Genomic DNA, 18,124 nt, shown 5'->3' on the forward strand with positions numbered 1-18,124 from the left:
AAAGACTACTTATCAAAAAATCTTGTCAGTGTCGCTTTATTTCGAATATTGATAGATGAAAACATAATTATGTTAACAAAGTTTTCTGTAATGTTATAATATTTCTTTAAGAAATATCATACTTTTTAACAATAGATGCGATAGACGCAAGTTTAATTAGTCATTGTAGATGAAATTAAATTAATTAATTTAAATACATATTAGTTAAAAGTTAAGCGTAAAACGGATCATAAATTTTGGTACGTTAAATATATTTAATAAATTGGGTCCAACTTGATACTCTAGTAGCACATACTACTCTAATCTATTGTAACTACGCAGCGTAAAGGAAGCCATAGAAGGTATGTCGATATGACTTAAGCATCGTTGTGTGAAATGTATTTGTATACGCACCACATTTCTAATAGTCGAAACACAGTCCACGGTAGCGGTTATCCAGGCTTAATATTTGATTAAGTTAAGATTTAGAATTGTTTTAGAGCGGCAGAGTAAAGTTTATCAATAAATGGTGTTAAAGGTCAGTATAGTAGTTAAAATATTTCGTAATGTGAACTAAATTAAAAACTTCATTCTATTTTATTATATTTTACTTGATAGTATAATCATTGCATAAAAATTGTTTCTAACTTAATTTGAATTAGTTATTTGCTTAAGTATATCGTTATAATTTTAATACGTTATTGACGAAAGATAATTCTTTCTTCTATAATCAATCGTTCTTCTTTCTTAATAAGTTTCTTCTATCAAGTTGCGATAAATTTGAAAGGCTATAAGATTATCAATTTTGAAAACCCGCTGAAAATATTAATTTGATTCTACCTGGAAAAAAGTAGGTTAAAATAATTTATTTGAAATTGGTATTTGTAATACTTTTCATTACACATCAGAAAATCCCTGTATTTTTCCTCAGTTAATTAGAAAGAATCACAAACAATGTTAGAAACGCATTTCTTATATATGTCAGTTAACATTTGCGCGTAAGAAAAATAATTAATAAAATATCTAATTTAACATGTTCTGTTTGGTTTTAGATAAACTAGTCGTTATCATCAGATAGTATGGATCACAAGGAGTTTCGTGTCAAAGGTAAGTACGATTAGTTCAGATAATAGTAGCTTTGTCATTTCATCATCATTTCAGCCGTAAGACATCCATTACTAGATATAGATAATAGATTTGCAATCGTACCGGTAAGAAGCGCCCAGCATTCAGTGTCTTCAGATAATTAAAAAAAGGCCGCTTGCTGGTAGACGTTTTGCACTATGCTTATCGATCTGTTCTTCCACCCCTGAATCTTAAGGCTACAACGGCTATCCGTTCTGCGCGCTATGTGGCCTGCACACTTTAACATGCCAAGCTGCTGGATTATATGAACCACCATCCTTTAACCCAGAGTATTTCTTATCACTTTTTTGTGGGGAAATCACGAGCAACCCGCTACATGGTTCGTAGAGCAACTATGAGCTTGCCAATGAGGCCCAAAGATTGAAACCATGCTTCAGTGTTGTAAGAGATAACTCGTATTTCACCATTTTTAAATCTAGAAAGCTAATAACATGATTATAACTAAATGAAATATCATCATCTTCGGCGCCTCCTGTAGACCGTCCACTGCAGGGCATTGGTCTACCCAAAAGATCGTTACGATGAACTGTACCTTGTGCTGCACGTATTCAGCGACTTTTAGCGACCTTGACTAAGTCATTGGGTCACCTAGCGGGAGGCCTAGCCACGCCGCATCCACATGCGTATGGTCGCTCATCTAGACACTTTCGTCCCCGACGGTCGTCATTTACACGAGCGATGTATTTCGTCCACTCCCACTCCAGACGACCAATTCTTCAAGCTAAGTCAGTGACTTTGGTTCTTTTGCGGATATCCCCAGTTATAACTCGATTTCGCTGCGAAATTTCGAGCATAGCCCTGTCCATTTCTTTAATTATTACAAAGTACACTATTCAATCTCTGTCGCATTTTCATGTATTCATTTCATTTTAGTTTATTTATCTGTATCAAGTTGAACAGTAACTGATATGATTATAAGTCTAAGTTTATTATATCGTTAGGTAGGGTAAATTCAATGTTGAGAATAATACACTTCAGAACAGTGCAATCAGTTATTCCTGGAGCTTCAACAAATATAGAAAACTATATTATTTAAGTTTTAAAACAACAATCAGCAATAGGCAAGCATTACAGTGACCGTGACAACTCTGTGACATAAAAACAAATAATTATAAGAAATTGTCGCCTCGTGTTCTATAATTTGATTATCTAAAGCTGTCATTATATGAATGATTAGTAAGAATCGAAGCACCAGTAGTATTGGCCTAATTACTGTTGATACGTTGATAGAATATTTAATGAATATGAAGTTGTTGCTATTGATATGTTGCAGATGGCTGATAAAAAATCAAAAGAGCTGAAAAAAATCTTTATGCATTACAAAATTATTCAAATTATTGATAAAAAATGTAGTACAAGAGAAAAGTAAACGCCTGTTTTATTTATTTAGTGAATTGAAAATCGTAAACGATTCTGTATTACAATTTCTGTTGGGCACGGTGACCTATAGCGATTGGTTCTTGTACGAAGTTGTCGAAAGATGGATTAGATTTTTGTGTGCTGTGCGTTCGAAGGAGGATTTAAAATTTTATTCTCTCTTTAGAATTTCAAAAACTGTTCTGGAAACAACTACCAACTTTAAGAAATTATTTCCAAAGATCAATGCACTTCTAACTTTGAGCTAGTAAGCCAGTTTTTGCCCCAGTGTGAGATTTTCACAATGCACCTGAAGTTTATTCATCGGCGTCTGTACCATGTCGGACGCTATTACAAGCACAAGTATCCGCAGGCTACTTTAATCTTTTTCTAAAAGGCAGGTTGTCAGTGTGTATAAAAATGATTTTTTATGTGTTCATGTCTGAAAAAGAAAATTAACTAAAAAGGTTTCTACTAAGAAAGTGATGGTTCTTGCGGATTTGAAACTAATTCTCAGTTTGTTTATCGAAATTAAAATTATTTATTTTCTATGTTAGACAAAAATGTGATACGTATGATATGATATGTTTGACGGCAAGGTATTAAAAAAAAAACAACTACGTCAAATAAGAAATATATTAGATACAGATTTCTTCATTTAACAGACAGTAAATTACGTATTGGTATATCTAACACAAACTTGTTGGAAATAGAACTGATACGACAGTCAATATACTACATAATAAAATGAAACGGCGTTCGATTGATCCCCGCACATTCGCTCCCGGTTAAAATGTTCACTTATTGAGCAGTTTGTCAGTTAACGCTAAACCTCCTTTATGGGTAAAAGGTTCAGACTGTTTTCATTTGAACAGATTTAAGACGACATGATACTAAATTTTCTTAGACTTTTTTTTATTAAAATAGTGTTTGTTACACTCAAACATCACTGTAGATTTATCGAATTAGATAGTTTTAACAAAATTTTGTAGAAAAATAATTTACGAAATAACTATTATAAATATTTCTTAAAGTAAAAGTCTGACAATCATTTCTTGAATATATGGGTATCAAGGGGAAAGTTCACTGAATTAACGTAGACTTGAAGAGTGGTACGCCTCTTTTGCGTTAAATAAGGAAGTTCTGTTTTAGGTAGGTACGGCTTATTCCAGCCGTTTAACATTGGTGCATAAGCATTTGAGTTCCAAATTTAAATGTAACGGCTAAGAGAAAGATTAAAAACTCTTTTTATTAAAAATGCTTAATTACTTTATTTAAGACTTTTACCTAATTTTATGTTAAAATACCACATTAAGTTGTGATTGTCCGAAAACGGCCAGCCATTAGTATCTTATATCCGTTTATTTTATTACTTATATGCAGGGTTATTTTTAATTATACATATATTCATAAGTTTAGTGTACTTGAATAAGTAAAAGAAAGTCATTAATACTGTCCTTAATTAGCGCTGTGTGCTCTGGATCCGGTTATTGCCGCGTATCGCTAAAATTTGCTTTGTAGTTGGGGTTAGGCTTTACTGATGTACGTAGCCGAGAAAAAGCTCTCATTGTTAATGCGCTAATAATATCTTTTACTTTTTTTTATCAGCTATGCTGCATATAGAATTTTAGGTTTAGGACAGTTCTAAGATAGGTGATATAATTTTTAATTATATCCGAGTGAACTAAAATAACTCTAATTAATGATTTACTTCGTCGTTGTGTACTACTAGATAACTATATATAATTTATATAACGATCTTTTCAAGTAAGATAATACGTATAATTAATTACTGGAGATGTTTCAATTATTTACTTTCAAAGGACAGTGCAAATAAAGTTTGAAAAAGAAGTATATACGATTGAAAACAATAAAATATTTTACTTGTACAAGGGCGTGGAATCCAATTTACAATCGTATTTTTCCTAGATTGTGCGGTCCTACAAGATACGTGAGTGTAAAAAAGTTCAACAAAGCTCTGTACAACTGAGTCAGTGAAGCAGTTTCTTTGTGTTTGACGATCATTGGATGCCATTTGTGTACAGTCCATTCGATTATTTTTCATTCATTTTATTTCTTTGTTCTTTATGGATTGTTAATTAGGTTAGACAAAATGCATTTGAGAATGTGTGCGGTACATTTTGAAAATACACTTCATGATTTCCGAATCGTATCTATATTCACAAATTCAGTTAAAAATGTTCATTCGGGCTTTCCAATATCTTATACGTCTTATCATACATGACGTCTTGCTTTCGGTATATTTATAACCGTTTTATCGAGTTGTTAATGCTATATTTTTGTTAACGATGTCAATATTACCCACAAGTAACCCATCAACAATAATAACATAGTTCTATCTCTACTCTTAAATGCAAAATTTTTAATAAATCTTATTTGTTAAAATTAGCCAAGGAGATGGTGGACTACATTGCGGACTATTTAGAGAACATCAGAGATCGTCGCGTATACCCCAGCGTTCAACCAGGATATCTGCACAAGCGTCTACCTAACGAAGCCCCACATCTACCCGAGAAATGGGATGACATTTTCCGCGATGTAGAAGATCATATTATGCCCGGGGTATATACAAACTTATACAATAGATTGTAAACATTTACACCTATTAAAAGTTATTTATACAAAGTGAAAATTGATCAATATAAATATATTTCCTTTGCAGATTGTTCACTGGCAGAGCCCGCATATGCATGCTTACTTTCCAGCACTAACTTGTTATCCTTCTATAATGGGAGAAATGTTATCGAGCGCTCTGAATGTACTCTGCTTTACCTGGGTAAGTGAAAATTTTAATAAGAATATTTTTTTAAACATTTTATTCTATTTTATTAAAAAAAAAGTTTTGTTTGTATTGTTTTACTAAATATTTACACGCACGTGTAACACTATGTTAGGGATTTTCCTACGTGATCACTTCAGGAATGAAGATATTCGTAGATGAACGAAAGAAAACGACATAGCACAACGAAGTAGCACTAAGCAGGTCACAGAACATATGACCGCGGGGGTATTAAGGTTATAGAGTGGAGACCATGGGCATGGTTATGGAGAGACAGGTTACCTTGTTAACGTGGTGGAAAAACGCTTACAGCAGGCCGCTTTCTACATGTTATATTGATAGAAGAGCAATAAAAGTAACAGAATAAGTTAATAAAGTAAAAATGTAAATAAAAACATTGAAATAAAGTAAATCAAAGAACCATTAACTATGATAAATATACATCTAAAATACAAATAAATAACTTAAGGTCTAATAAAATAAGAATAGTCTGTGAAACATTGTTATGGATAGACCTAGACTGTTATAATTGAGGAGAGGGTGAAAGGCAATACAAAGACGGGAATTTAGAATGAATGGGAATACTAGATTAGAAAAAGAGAGCGAAAATAACAGACAGGTGAAAAATTTATTATATATGTAAAAGTCCCTTTTCCACAATAAGCTAGGGGTTTATGAGAGGCCTACAAAAACGTGTTTGCGATCTACGAGGAGGTCTTTTTCCAGCAGTTTTAGAATTATAACAATTATGACGATGACATTAAACCCGGTTAAAAAATCATATAACCTTTTCACTGGCTCATGTACTTAATGAAGACGAGAAAAATAAGTTCTTTTCTAAGGAAACGCAGCTAATCCAAATTTGAATAATGTTCCAGCAGCCAAAAAGCTAGAAATTTAGTTTCAAAAGAAAAAAATGTTTTGAATATTTTGACTTAAAAGCAAATTATCGTGACAACAGTACAAAGCTTCAACAATGTGGGAATTAATTGATCTGTTTGTGGAAACAAAAACGTACTTTTTATATATTATTACATATATTGTTGCTTTGAAAACATCAAATTGCACGACTTGTAACTATGTTACCTTGTGCATCGTTACTCGGAAATCGAACCCATGAACCACGAAAATATGTCTACTAAGCTAATACTATACCTGGGTTTTGATATTATCGTGGTTATTTATTATATAATACTTATGTGTTGTATTCGATTTTTAAAAAATATCAACTTTATTTCTCGTCACCAAAGGCTTCATCTCCTGCTGGGACCGAGCTCGAGACCATTGCTATGAACTGGCTGGGGAAGGTGATCGGGCTTCCTGAATCTTTTCTTAATGAGAAAAACGATAGTCCTGGAGGCGGTGTTATTCAGGTATTGTTTATTAAATGTTACTTTATACGTACATTCATATCGCCAATATAATGTAGAATACTATGTAAAAATAATGTAGAGAATGTCTCTAGGAATGACATCTGTCCTAGTAAAGTCTTTAGGCAAGAACTTTAAAAAAGTTAACACTTAATGTATTTTTTAAAAATAATAATTTCCTATTTTACATAGACTACAGCAAGTGAAGCTACACTTGTAAGCCTTCTGGCAGCCCGGACCAGAGCTTTGATGGAGCTCTCTAAATTGAACCCGGATCTTCAATCATCGGAGTTGCTTGGGCATCTGATCTGTTATTGTTCTGATCAAGCTCACTCATCGGTTGAGAAAGCTGGATTAATTGGTATGTTTCTGAAGTCTGTTATAAAAATTGTTAAAAATCATACATTTTTCCTTATTACAAATATGTAATAAGAAACATCTTCATGAAAATTTACTGGAAATATTTCTGAATAAATAGATTATTTTTCGAAGGAAATAGATTACAAATGATTTGTTAAAAGTGCAATAATAGACAAAAGTCGGTGCGGGACAGTCTAAGTGAACACTTAGATTGTCCCGCACCGACTTTTGTGTAAGTAATTTAAAAAAAAATCCATTTTGGTAATTTATCTCGGTCCAAAAATATTAAGTTGTATTATAAGACCTATACTTTGAAAATATGGATTTGTTAAAGCAAATGAACATATTTCATGTCTCTATAGTTATCGTGATGAGTTTTTTTCGAGACGAGAGATTTCCACCTGTGTCAGTACACAATACTAATGTATAAATACATCAAACATTAGACATAACAACCGAATTTTTTTTTCATATTATGTTGCATAGAAAAACTCAGTTTGTGATTGTACCATGAAGATCAGTTTTACTTGTGACTCATTCGATTTGAAAATAAACAAAAGAAAGTAAATAATAGTCTTACTCATTAATAAATGTAGATCTGATCTGTCGTGAAATTTAAGATAAATGCATTATATTTAACGAAAACATTCTTAGGTCTAGTACGGATGCGGTACATAGAGTCGGATGAAAATCAAAGCATGCGCGGAGACAAGCTCGAAGAAGCTATTCAGAATGACAAGAGCAAGGGGCTTGTGCCTTTTTGGGTAAGCGCTATTCATATTTGGTCGGTCGGTAACATTTGTTATTCTGGTATATATATTAATTATAAGTGTTAGCATTCCTTAATATTACGCGGAAAAATATTCTAAACGGTAGTCTATATAACGAGTATAAGGTGTTAGACGTGTGGGTTTTCTTAGAAATGATTGTAAGAAATTAATGGGAATCTTGGAAAGTAGTATTGGAGACATCACATATTAAAAGCGAGTATTTGTGTCAGATACATGTCGATTAATAAGGTTGTGAGGCGCGCTACTTTATATTAATATTATTATTAAGAACATGTACAATGAGTTTGTTTTAATAATATCTTCATCTCATTCTACGCTTCATAGCTGATGGTTTTACCCTTTCTCCAGGTCGAGGATTATCAGTTTGTCGTTACCATTTTATTGCCTCTATGCTATGTAGTCTAATCTCTGAATTCTTTTTTAGTAGATGTTGGAAAATCTAGTCTTTAGACGGAATTGATCGAGACCAGATTTGTTAGCATCAAATAGTTTATTTCATAAATAAAGGAGCGGCAAATATTTGTGGAAACCCTAGAACTTTAAATAAATAATAAGTAAAATATTAAAAGAAAACTTAAGAATACGGCATTACTACGACTAATTTAGATTTTCCTGTATAAATCGTAATAAAAACTATTAGAGTATTATTAGGTAGTATTATTATTAGCTTAAATTTATACACAAATGCAGTCTAACTGTGGCCTTATTAGCAAGTTTAGTCGTTTAATGAGCTATGGGAAGGACTATACTCTGGATTTCTCTGCGATATCGAACCAGGAAAGAGGAGACCCGTAGATAAAAGAAAGTATCCAACCCAGCAAATTGCCAACTAGAAGTAGTAGTGGGCAAGCCAGAAAATGAGTGGAATAGATGGCTGCTGGTGCTTTGAGTCTTTGGAGTATAGATCACTGACGAGCAAGCACAGCGTAAAATGTCTAGATTACCTCGTTAAGGTCTTTGAAATACTTTGTACATAGGCCGCTTCTAATCGGTCTTCATAGAGAAAGCCTATATCCAATAGTGGATGTCCTGCCGCTGAAATGATGAAAACCATTATTTTATTCCATCAATAGCAGAACAGAGTAATATTTTTCTCCGAAATAATTGACGTAAAATAAATTTGTTTCTATTTATAAAAATGAATGAAACCTCTCAGGAGGCAACTACTGTAAAATTCTCATCTTAGGCTCGCAAATGAAAGCTACCATTATAGGGAGATTAAGTGTTTTCATTTTAATATAACTCGAACTAGAAGCAGTGTTCCCATTGGGGCCAATTTATATTGCAGAGATTATGGTAGGAAGTTATTAGCGAGACGAGTAATAAGTGAACAGTGGAAATATGACTAAGGGGATTTGCTTGAAGCTTTCATTATATCTGCTTAGAATAAATGTTGACTACAACAAATTTAAATGAAAAATTAAAAAGAAAAAGATTTGATAAAAATATATATGGGTAACCTAGTAGCGTCGAAATGTAAACTAATAGTAATGGTATCAAAGAATAAAATATAATTAAAAAAATAAAATAATGACTGTCGTGATGATCGTCATCTGTGCAATTTTCATACACTTGCCAGTTGCCAAATGCCACATGCCAGTTGCCAGTTGCAAAATATACACGTCCAAATAAAAAATTGTTAATACTGCTTAATAGCAGTGTTAACAATACGTAATTTGGACGAATTTGAAAAAAAAAGTATTTAAATATATTATATATATCCAATATATTATATATATCCCTTTGATGAAATTTTCATATATAATTACATATAACGATATATGCTTCGCTACGAAGAACCACTTCGTTCCACTTTGCTATAATTTTGAAATGAGTATTTATACAACGCAGAAGATTTAAGTTCGTTACTGTCACGTGCTAATAGCGACGCGATGACATTATTTAAGATTTCCTGCTCATTTTGTTAAGCGTATATCGTTATTACCTTCCTTATTAAAGGGCGTCGCGAATAATAAGCTCTAACAGCGATAAATCTATACACAGGTGAAGAATAACGAAAGACAATATAAATTTTTGACATTATATTTTTTTAATTTTATCTAAAATTTCTTTATAAATAGATTTGTTAGCTTAGTGAACCCTAAATAAGTGAAGGTTTTCTGATAAATAATATTACGAATTAAATAATAATTTTATTAAGTTTTTGTATACAGATAGAAAAGAATTATTTCGTCACCCTCAAATATCTCGAAGTTTTAGTTAACTTCTCTTTCGGTGTAAATTCAAATTAACGTTAAAAAATTTCTGTTGAGATGTCATTTGATTAAACATTACGTTTCTAGGTGTGTGCTACGTTGGGTACCACTGGTTCCGTAGCTTTCGACAACCTTCGCGAAGTTGGACAGGTCTGCGAAAAACACTCTGCTTGGCTTCACGTCGACGCCGCATATGCGGGGAGCGCTTTTGTATGCCCTGAGTACAGGTGAATTTTTGTATTAAAACATATGCCTTTATAACACAAAAATTAATAAAATTTAAATCACTTTCAGTAGTCAGTATTAAAAGATTAAGGTGTTTTAATCTATTGTTAATTCATAGCTCCATTGATTCATTACGTTGTATTAGTTTGATTTACGTTTTTTTTACTCTTATATCTATCTGTACATTAACTATCTTTTTTTGTACAGGCATTGGCTTGACGGCATAGAGTTAGCAGATTCCTTCGCCTTTAATCCTTCTAAATGGTTGATGGTGAATTTTGATTGTACTGCGATGTGGTAAGAACGAACATAAAAGTTATAATAAAATAGTACTATAGTTTAGATTTACATATAAAATCTATTTATTACTTATATACTTATTTAAAGTTAATGAAAAATATATTTATTTGTCAATCTATTAGTACGCAGCAGTTGATAATAGTTTTAAATAATTTCATTTTGATCGCGTACAAAATTCTTAACACTAATAATAATAAACATATTAGAGACATTATACTTATTGTTACAATACTTTTTAATTATTACAATGTTTAAAATAAAATTTGCTACTATACATTGAATTAGAGACTGAACTTAAATTCCATAAAACTAGATATATTAAAAACTTTTTTGTATCTACTTTAGGGTCAAAGACAGTACGGCACTGCATAAAACTTTCAACGTTAACCCCATCTACTTACGTCACGAGAATTCTGGTGAGTTGTCGCTCAAAAATAAACAATTTCAAATAATGCATTAATGCATTTTAATTAATTAACCAAAAACAAATTAACGGGTTGGATTTCTTGTTACAGGAAAAGCTATTGATTATATGGTAAGTTGTTAAATTTGTCACGGTCTTTTTAAAACGTCTATGAATAATAACATCAATGGAATGTCTTGACATACAAGCACAGCTAAGTTCAAGACTTATAGAATGATGTCAACGTTGTCTATCATACGTGGTATCATCGTAATGTGTTTAGGTTCTTGTTAATATTATTATGTTTAAATTTATAAAAATGTAATAATAATATATTAATAATTTGAGTATTTTTTTAGTTATTTTTAAAAAGAGAACGATTTTTTATACTAACTCGAATTTCACTATTTCCTTATTATAAATACGAGGAGAACAATTTTTTTTAACTAAAAACTGATACGGAGATATTTCAAGGTTTTTATTACACTAATAGGTTGGAACACAAAAGTCGAATACAAGGAAAAAGCTAATAGGGATTCAGACAAAAGATACACAAACAAATGGCGATGTACATCGTGTCAATGGTGATAATAACGTTAACGGTGACAATATACTCGATGAAGATGTTGACGAGTCAAGGAATCTCCACGGCTATAATAAAATATCGCCAGGATGCGGTGCCAATATCCAACTTGAGAATCCGGATAAGAAAGAACCACTCGTACGATTTTATCTTTAAATTATTTGGTGGTGGTGTTGGTGGTGGTATTGGTGGTGGATTACAGTTTTGGAGATGGTTATTTTGTTTTAAAATGTAAATTCACACGATTTATACGGTATACTTATGATAAGTCGAATATTTTGATATGTTTTTTAAACTGTAGGTGAAAAGAAATCTACTGGGAAATGACAAATATCTTAATATAATTTCCAACCTTTTTGAACTATCGTATTACGAATATTTATTACCTATGCTTTAATATATATAGTTTAACCTTTTTCCCAGAATATATTAATACACATTCCGGCAGAAATGCTTGTGGATAACTTCAATTTATATATACAATTCTTATACATCTTGTTGACAGCATTGGCAGATACCATTGAGTCGCCGTTTCAGAGCTTTGAAACTTTGGTTCGTGCTGCGAAATTATGGAGTTATTGGACTGCAAAAACATATACGCGAGGTGAAAAGTTTTTTTTTTGGATTCAATTAAGTCTTCTTGCAGTTGTTACAATTTAATGCGATATTAAGCGTACATGTCAATTTATACAAAAGCCGTCAGTAAAACACAAATAAGAAACAGGATAAACATAGATAATGCAAAAATTATGGTATTCCAAAGGGTTACTATGTATTGGTATATGGAGAAAATTTACTCAGGTAGACTATTTATAACATTGCTACGAAAACGAAAATATCTTAGTGTTACTAGCATTCGCTCCATAATTTGTACATTCGAAGTATTGGAGAATAAGAGCCAAACAAGGATTTTCTGCGAGGAGGCAAAAACAAGTAATAGGGGCACATTTATATCTAGCTAACCCTAATCCTTTATAATAATTTACGACAATATATATTTCCACTAAGAACATATTTAAAATTACTCCAAGAACAGTCTGATGCTAAGTGAATGAATTTTGAAAAACGAATGTCCAAAACGATAAGATTTAATTTCTTAATTAAACCATCTGAATATAAGTGCAATATAAATCTTTATCCAGTCATGAATTAATAATGCGTGTAGGTATGAACTAATAATAAACTATTTGAAACTTAACAATGTATCGATGTTTTTGGGACTTCATTGTTGAGACAATAATCCACAAAGAAATGACGTTTTCGATCTTGGGATGCGGACTTTACTAATCAACAGAACATATTTAGTTGTTTATCCTGGTCGTAGATATAGGTGCCAAACAATTGTCTAAATTTGTATTCCAGTTTGTAGGTTATTTAATCGCCTCATATTGTTCTCGTCGTTTTGTTGTTTCTAGACTTAAACGCTCACTGCAAGGCATAGACCACCCCCAAAGATATTTATAGGGAGATGTACTATAATCGCCACACTTGGCAGGTAGGTTGGCGGTCACAGTGTGCTATTATGATACGCAGAGAATGCTGCTATTTATCACTAGCTAGAAACTTGTTAGTAATGGCAATCACATATAATTAAGGCACAAATGGTGAATTAAAGTATCGCGGAAATTGAATCCGCAATCTACGAGCACGAGTTTCCGTCTTCTACTGCTGGGTTACCACTGCTCATTTCATATAACATAAAAAAAAATCTTGGATTTTTGTTCATAGACCAAACCAGTGCCTTATTCTCGTATACTGTAGAGTATAAAGATACATTAAACAAACTTTATATTCATTAAATAGATTTAATTGATTGTAGATGACAGTGTTAAATTGTGTTCCTCCAATTTAATAATTTTATTTATATCTTTAATTTTCGCATAAAAACGAAAAAATACCTCTTAAAATAGTTTGTTAGTGTGTCTAGAAACTATAGGTTTGTATATAAAACAATAGTGTTAAATATCTAAATACATTAACAGATCCGTTGACTAAAATTTAAAATATACAGATAAAAATTCTCATTATCATTCTTTAACATACAGATAAAATTATATCGGCTACATAAATATTTATATAAGTAAACTTTTTTCCAGAGTGTGCGTTTAGCGCAGAAATTTGAGGCTCTCGTGCTGGCTGATCAACGTTTTGAGATACCGCAAGCTAGAAACCTTGGTGAGTTTTTTTATTAGTTATTAATTTAATTTGTTATATATTGTTAATATTATTATAATTTTTTTTTTACACAGGTATGGTTGCATTTCGTCTCAAAGGGGATAATGCTTTAACAGAACGCCTTTTAAAGCGTTTGAACGCTCGTGGCTACATTCACGCCGTTCCTGCTTGCTTCAAAAGCGTCTATGTAATTCGTTTCACAGTGACTTCACAGCGAACCACGAATCAAGATATTCTTGGTAAGTAATACGTATTTTTTTTTCTAATTTATTTAAGTGAAATACATTGCAACAAAGTGACTGCGTAAAATATATCGGTTTATGCTAAAAACTACATAAAAGCGAATTAAATACAAATTCAGAACCTACTATTTGCTAATCGCTAGAAGCTCATTACTTACTGTGGACGACTAGCTCCTAATATATAAGCCATTATGAAGCCTATAAAGCTTTTATCCCAAATCTGGATGTCATAGGTTTGTTAAGTCGCCAGCGCAAGCAATGTTGCGTATTTGCAAAGGTTCATACTATCATCCTCAGGCACATTGCAAACGCTACATGGTATACGAAGAGCAACTAAATACTTAAGAACTTGAATATAACAGCAGTGACCGAATTAAACTCTATAAACAAAAGCAAATCAAGTGTCGCGCATCATTCTAATCTTTTTTAACTTACACTTGAGTGTAATTCTATGATTACATTGTACTATAGGGACACTATTTACTAAATTAAAAAAAAACTATTCTATTCAGTTGTTATTAATTTTTTATTATTTATCTAGAAGTTTATTTATATTTGATTTAATTACAGATGATTGGAATGAGATAAAGACAGTTGCTGCAGAAATTTTAACGGATGTGTTTGGGTCCGAATATGGTAATGTCGTTGTGCCAAAAAAGCCAAGAATCTCCCTTAAAGGTAACTTAAATTCTTTTTTTAAATATATGTAAAGTATTTTTTAACATTTTTTACTTCCGTAATAAATACTTTTGCATATATTAACCAAGCTCTTATTATTCCTTATTATATCCCCCTACATTATATCTGTATCATTGTTATATCAATATGTAATAATTTTTTTCATCAAATTAATGTAATACTTTTTTTAATTTAAACTTTTGATGATATTAGAAACACGCGAACTGAATGCTACCTTCGGAACCAGTCTACTTCTTGCCAATAGTCCTATGAGTCCAAAAATTGTTAATGGAACTCATGTCGCTATATGCGACTATGAACAAGTCCTGAATTCGTGTGCGCAGACTTTTGCTCAGCTAAAAATGGAACCTAAAGATAGCCCTGGTGAGTTTTCAGGTATTTTAAAATGTTTTAAGAGAATTAATTAAACTGAAAGATATATTTGAAATCGCAGATTTTCTTTAAAAAAAAAGTTATTTAACTAAAACGGTTTTTGTTGTTTTAAAAAAATATATATATGTATATATATATATAAAGTACATGTATCCATTGCAATTCCTTGAACAATAAGTTATGTACTAAAACGGCAAAAAAAGAATGAAATAATGCAGCTATAAAAATAATTGTTTGAGAAAATATTTCATAATTATCTAATAATGTCAGAGATGCGTCGTCGCATCCGCGGTATCAAGATGTGCGGTAAGAAATTTTCGCTGGACTCTTGCATGGATATGGTGCAGGGTCTCATGATGGAGCAATCGCTTCCTCAATGTTCCGAAGAAGAAAGAGAAGAGGCTTCGGCCGGTACGTCCAGCTTTAAATGCGTGTTGTAGACGTGATCATTTTAAATATTTTATAATGAAAGCTAGTAATGTTGGATGTATTCACGTAATATATAACTTAGTTTCGGTAGTAAATTATTGTCGCTCGAAAACTTCAAAACATTCTCTAAATTATTCTTAGATAGTGACGTTATAATTTGCTCATTTTTAAGCTTCCTTAACGTACTTTTGACCGTTTTAAAAATTATAATTATTTTGCTGCTTAATGATCTCATGTTTAATTTATTTTTTGTATACTTTGCTTTTATTAATTTATACTATGTGCAAGTAGAAGTTTGCTGAGAAACGTTGTACTGTTACTTTTTGTATTTAAATCTATTATTTAATAGCAAAGTTTGTAAATAATTATGCTCTATTTTAGGATCAGTAAGTGAGCCAATTGGAGCGAATTTTTAAGGTAATAGATACATTTTAAAGGTGGCGGGTTATTATGTTAATACTATAGAATCTTTATAATTAAATAATTTATTGACATTTCTATTATTATTGTCAAATAGATTGTGGTTGTATTTTTAAAACACACCTACCACGTTAACTCCTTCTTGATTTCTGTACTGAATTTTTTCCTTTTTTTTTAAAGAACGATGTCCGTGTCAACATTATAAATAGATTATTTAATAATGAGGTAATTTTTAATTACATTGAGTAAATATTCTTTTCTTTTTACAAAGATCATTAAAAATTCAGGATCAAGTCCCGGTGAAAAGTCATCATCTCCAGTCACATCTAGCGGTACAAAGCCCGATGTAGTTTTAGATATGAACCAACTGCAAGTACCGCTTGCACCAAAACCACATAGATCTAAATCTATGGATGTCTCACTCATGGGCCTGAGTCTTGATGACGCTAAAATAACTATAGATATGAAAAACAGCGAAATCACAATAACTCCAACTGGATCTAAAAGCTTTGATGATGATCAAAAGGATAATATATCTCGCAAGTCTGTTCATTTTGATGCTATTCAAGAAAAACTTAACATTGGAGATCGGATCACACAGGCCTTTGAAAATTTTCAAGATGGATTAGAAATGTTAAGCGAATTACATCAACGAGATCCAAATAATAAAGTAGAAAATAAAACTGATGAGTGCAGTTCTAAACTTACGATTAAAGGTCCTGGTAATTACATAAGGAAACTAATTCAACAATTTAGCGAAGGGCCCTTTGAAGCAGAAGATTTAAAAGCAGAACCGGAAAAAGCAACATCGACACCTTCAATAAGAGATAGGGCGGACGCTATTTGTAAAAAATGCCTTCATTATAAAGGTAAAATTGGGAAGTAAACGAAAAATTAACATGAGATAACTAGCTTTACCTAATATCTTAATTTTCTTTTCTAAAATGTATTATATTGTGTATTGTGTTTTGTTAAACGTATTTTAAGAATCGTAGCTTGAATTAGATTTAAGATATTTTATTTGCACAATTATTTTACTTTAATTTTATAAGCAGTATTCATATGAACGCATTCATTATTTTTAAAACTGTTCTTGAACGTTGTCTCTTTTCTCGATTGTTTCAAGTAAACAAATTTCTTTAATTGTTTTATTCCATTAATTATTAATTCTTTAAATATATAAACCTATTCATGCCTACATTATTAAATGAGTATTAATTGTAGTATGTCATACATAAAACTTATATTTAATCAACAATTAGGTAGTGTTAGATTAGATGGTTAAAATATAGAATGAATTCAAATTATACTGCTGTGCAATATCAATAAATACTCTACGATGTTCATACAAATGGTTTGTCTAGATTTTATTGTTACCTTTATTAATCACATGTAATCATAATATATAAAATGTTTAAAAAATGTTGTATTGACGACTCAAATTTAATGTTACACTTTAGCTGTTTTAAAAGTGTAAATTGATTGAAATTAGTAAAGCTGTTTATATTCATAGATATTCGTATATCTGCAATACTATATTGGAATAAATGTTTATGAAGCAAGAAATCACGTTTATGTCTTTATTTCCCATTGTACTATAAACTGACATATTTTTAGACTTCAATTACCAGTAATAAATGCATGTACTCGTATATATAAATATTATACATCTTTGATAGATATGCCTCTGTTGTATATTTAGAAAAAAGATTACTAAGAAGTATTAAAAAGAATCCCAGTAATTGATAAATATTATAACAACCTAAAAAACACAAATAACAATATAAAACACAAATACAAATAATTGTTATATGAAATCTAAAATTAAAAAACAATTTATTAACTACTTAAATATTTATTAAATGCATAACAGTCATTTTAAAAATTAACATTTCCTATTTACATCAATTGTGCCATTATAAAATTCACAATATTAACGTCTATATTGCTAAAGTACATTTACATTCGTTAATTTTTTTATAAACTGACTATCAAAACCGTCGTTGTTAAAAACTTTAACAACATTTTGTATTAATCTTACATATTTTATCAATATATTTCATATGAATATTCGTCTTCATATAGCGGTCATCAAAACTATTTTTATAAAAAGTTACTACCGAAAGATAGCACTATATGAAAGCGTTCAATATTAAGTAATATGAACATACTTCTTATTTAAATAAATTATACTGTCATCTGGTAGCTTTTGGTTATGCCAGTAACAGTGTAATTCTTAATTTTAAACCACGGATATT

General features: G+C 31.1%; 1 protein-coding gene across 1 annotated transcript; it reads left to right on the top strand.

The window, feature by feature from the left end:
• Positions 1-1,030: 1,030 nt before the first annotated feature.
• On the top strand, positions 1,031-16,752 carry Hdc (histidine decarboxylase). The gene is made up of 17 exons (XM_068765859.1): positions 1,031-1,086; positions 4,892-5,064; positions 5,165-5,278; positions 6,532-6,654; positions 6,844-7,012; positions 7,666-7,775; positions 10,106-10,245; positions 10,451-10,540; positions 10,889-10,959; positions 11,059-11,078; positions 12,035-12,133; positions 13,626-13,704; positions 13,779-13,943; positions 14,517-14,624; positions 14,838-15,008; positions 15,288-15,428; positions 16,154-16,752. Exons 1-17 carry the CDS (start codon positions 1,059-1,061, stop codon positions 16,750-16,752), a joined length of 2,400 nt encoding a protein of 799 aa, XP_068621960.1. The 5' UTR covers positions 1,031-1,058.
• The last annotated feature ends 1,372 nt before the right edge of the window (positions 16,753-18,124 follow it).

Source organism: Battus philenor, unplaced genomic scaffold (assembly GCF_028537555.1).
Source record: "Battus philenor isolate CCGP_79_NKW_IND1 unplaced genomic scaffold, ilBatPhil1.0.hap1 SCAF_20, whole genome shotgun sequence".
Classification (NCBI taxonomy): Eukaryota; Metazoa; Arthropoda; class Insecta; order Lepidoptera; family Papilionidae; genus Battus; species Battus philenor.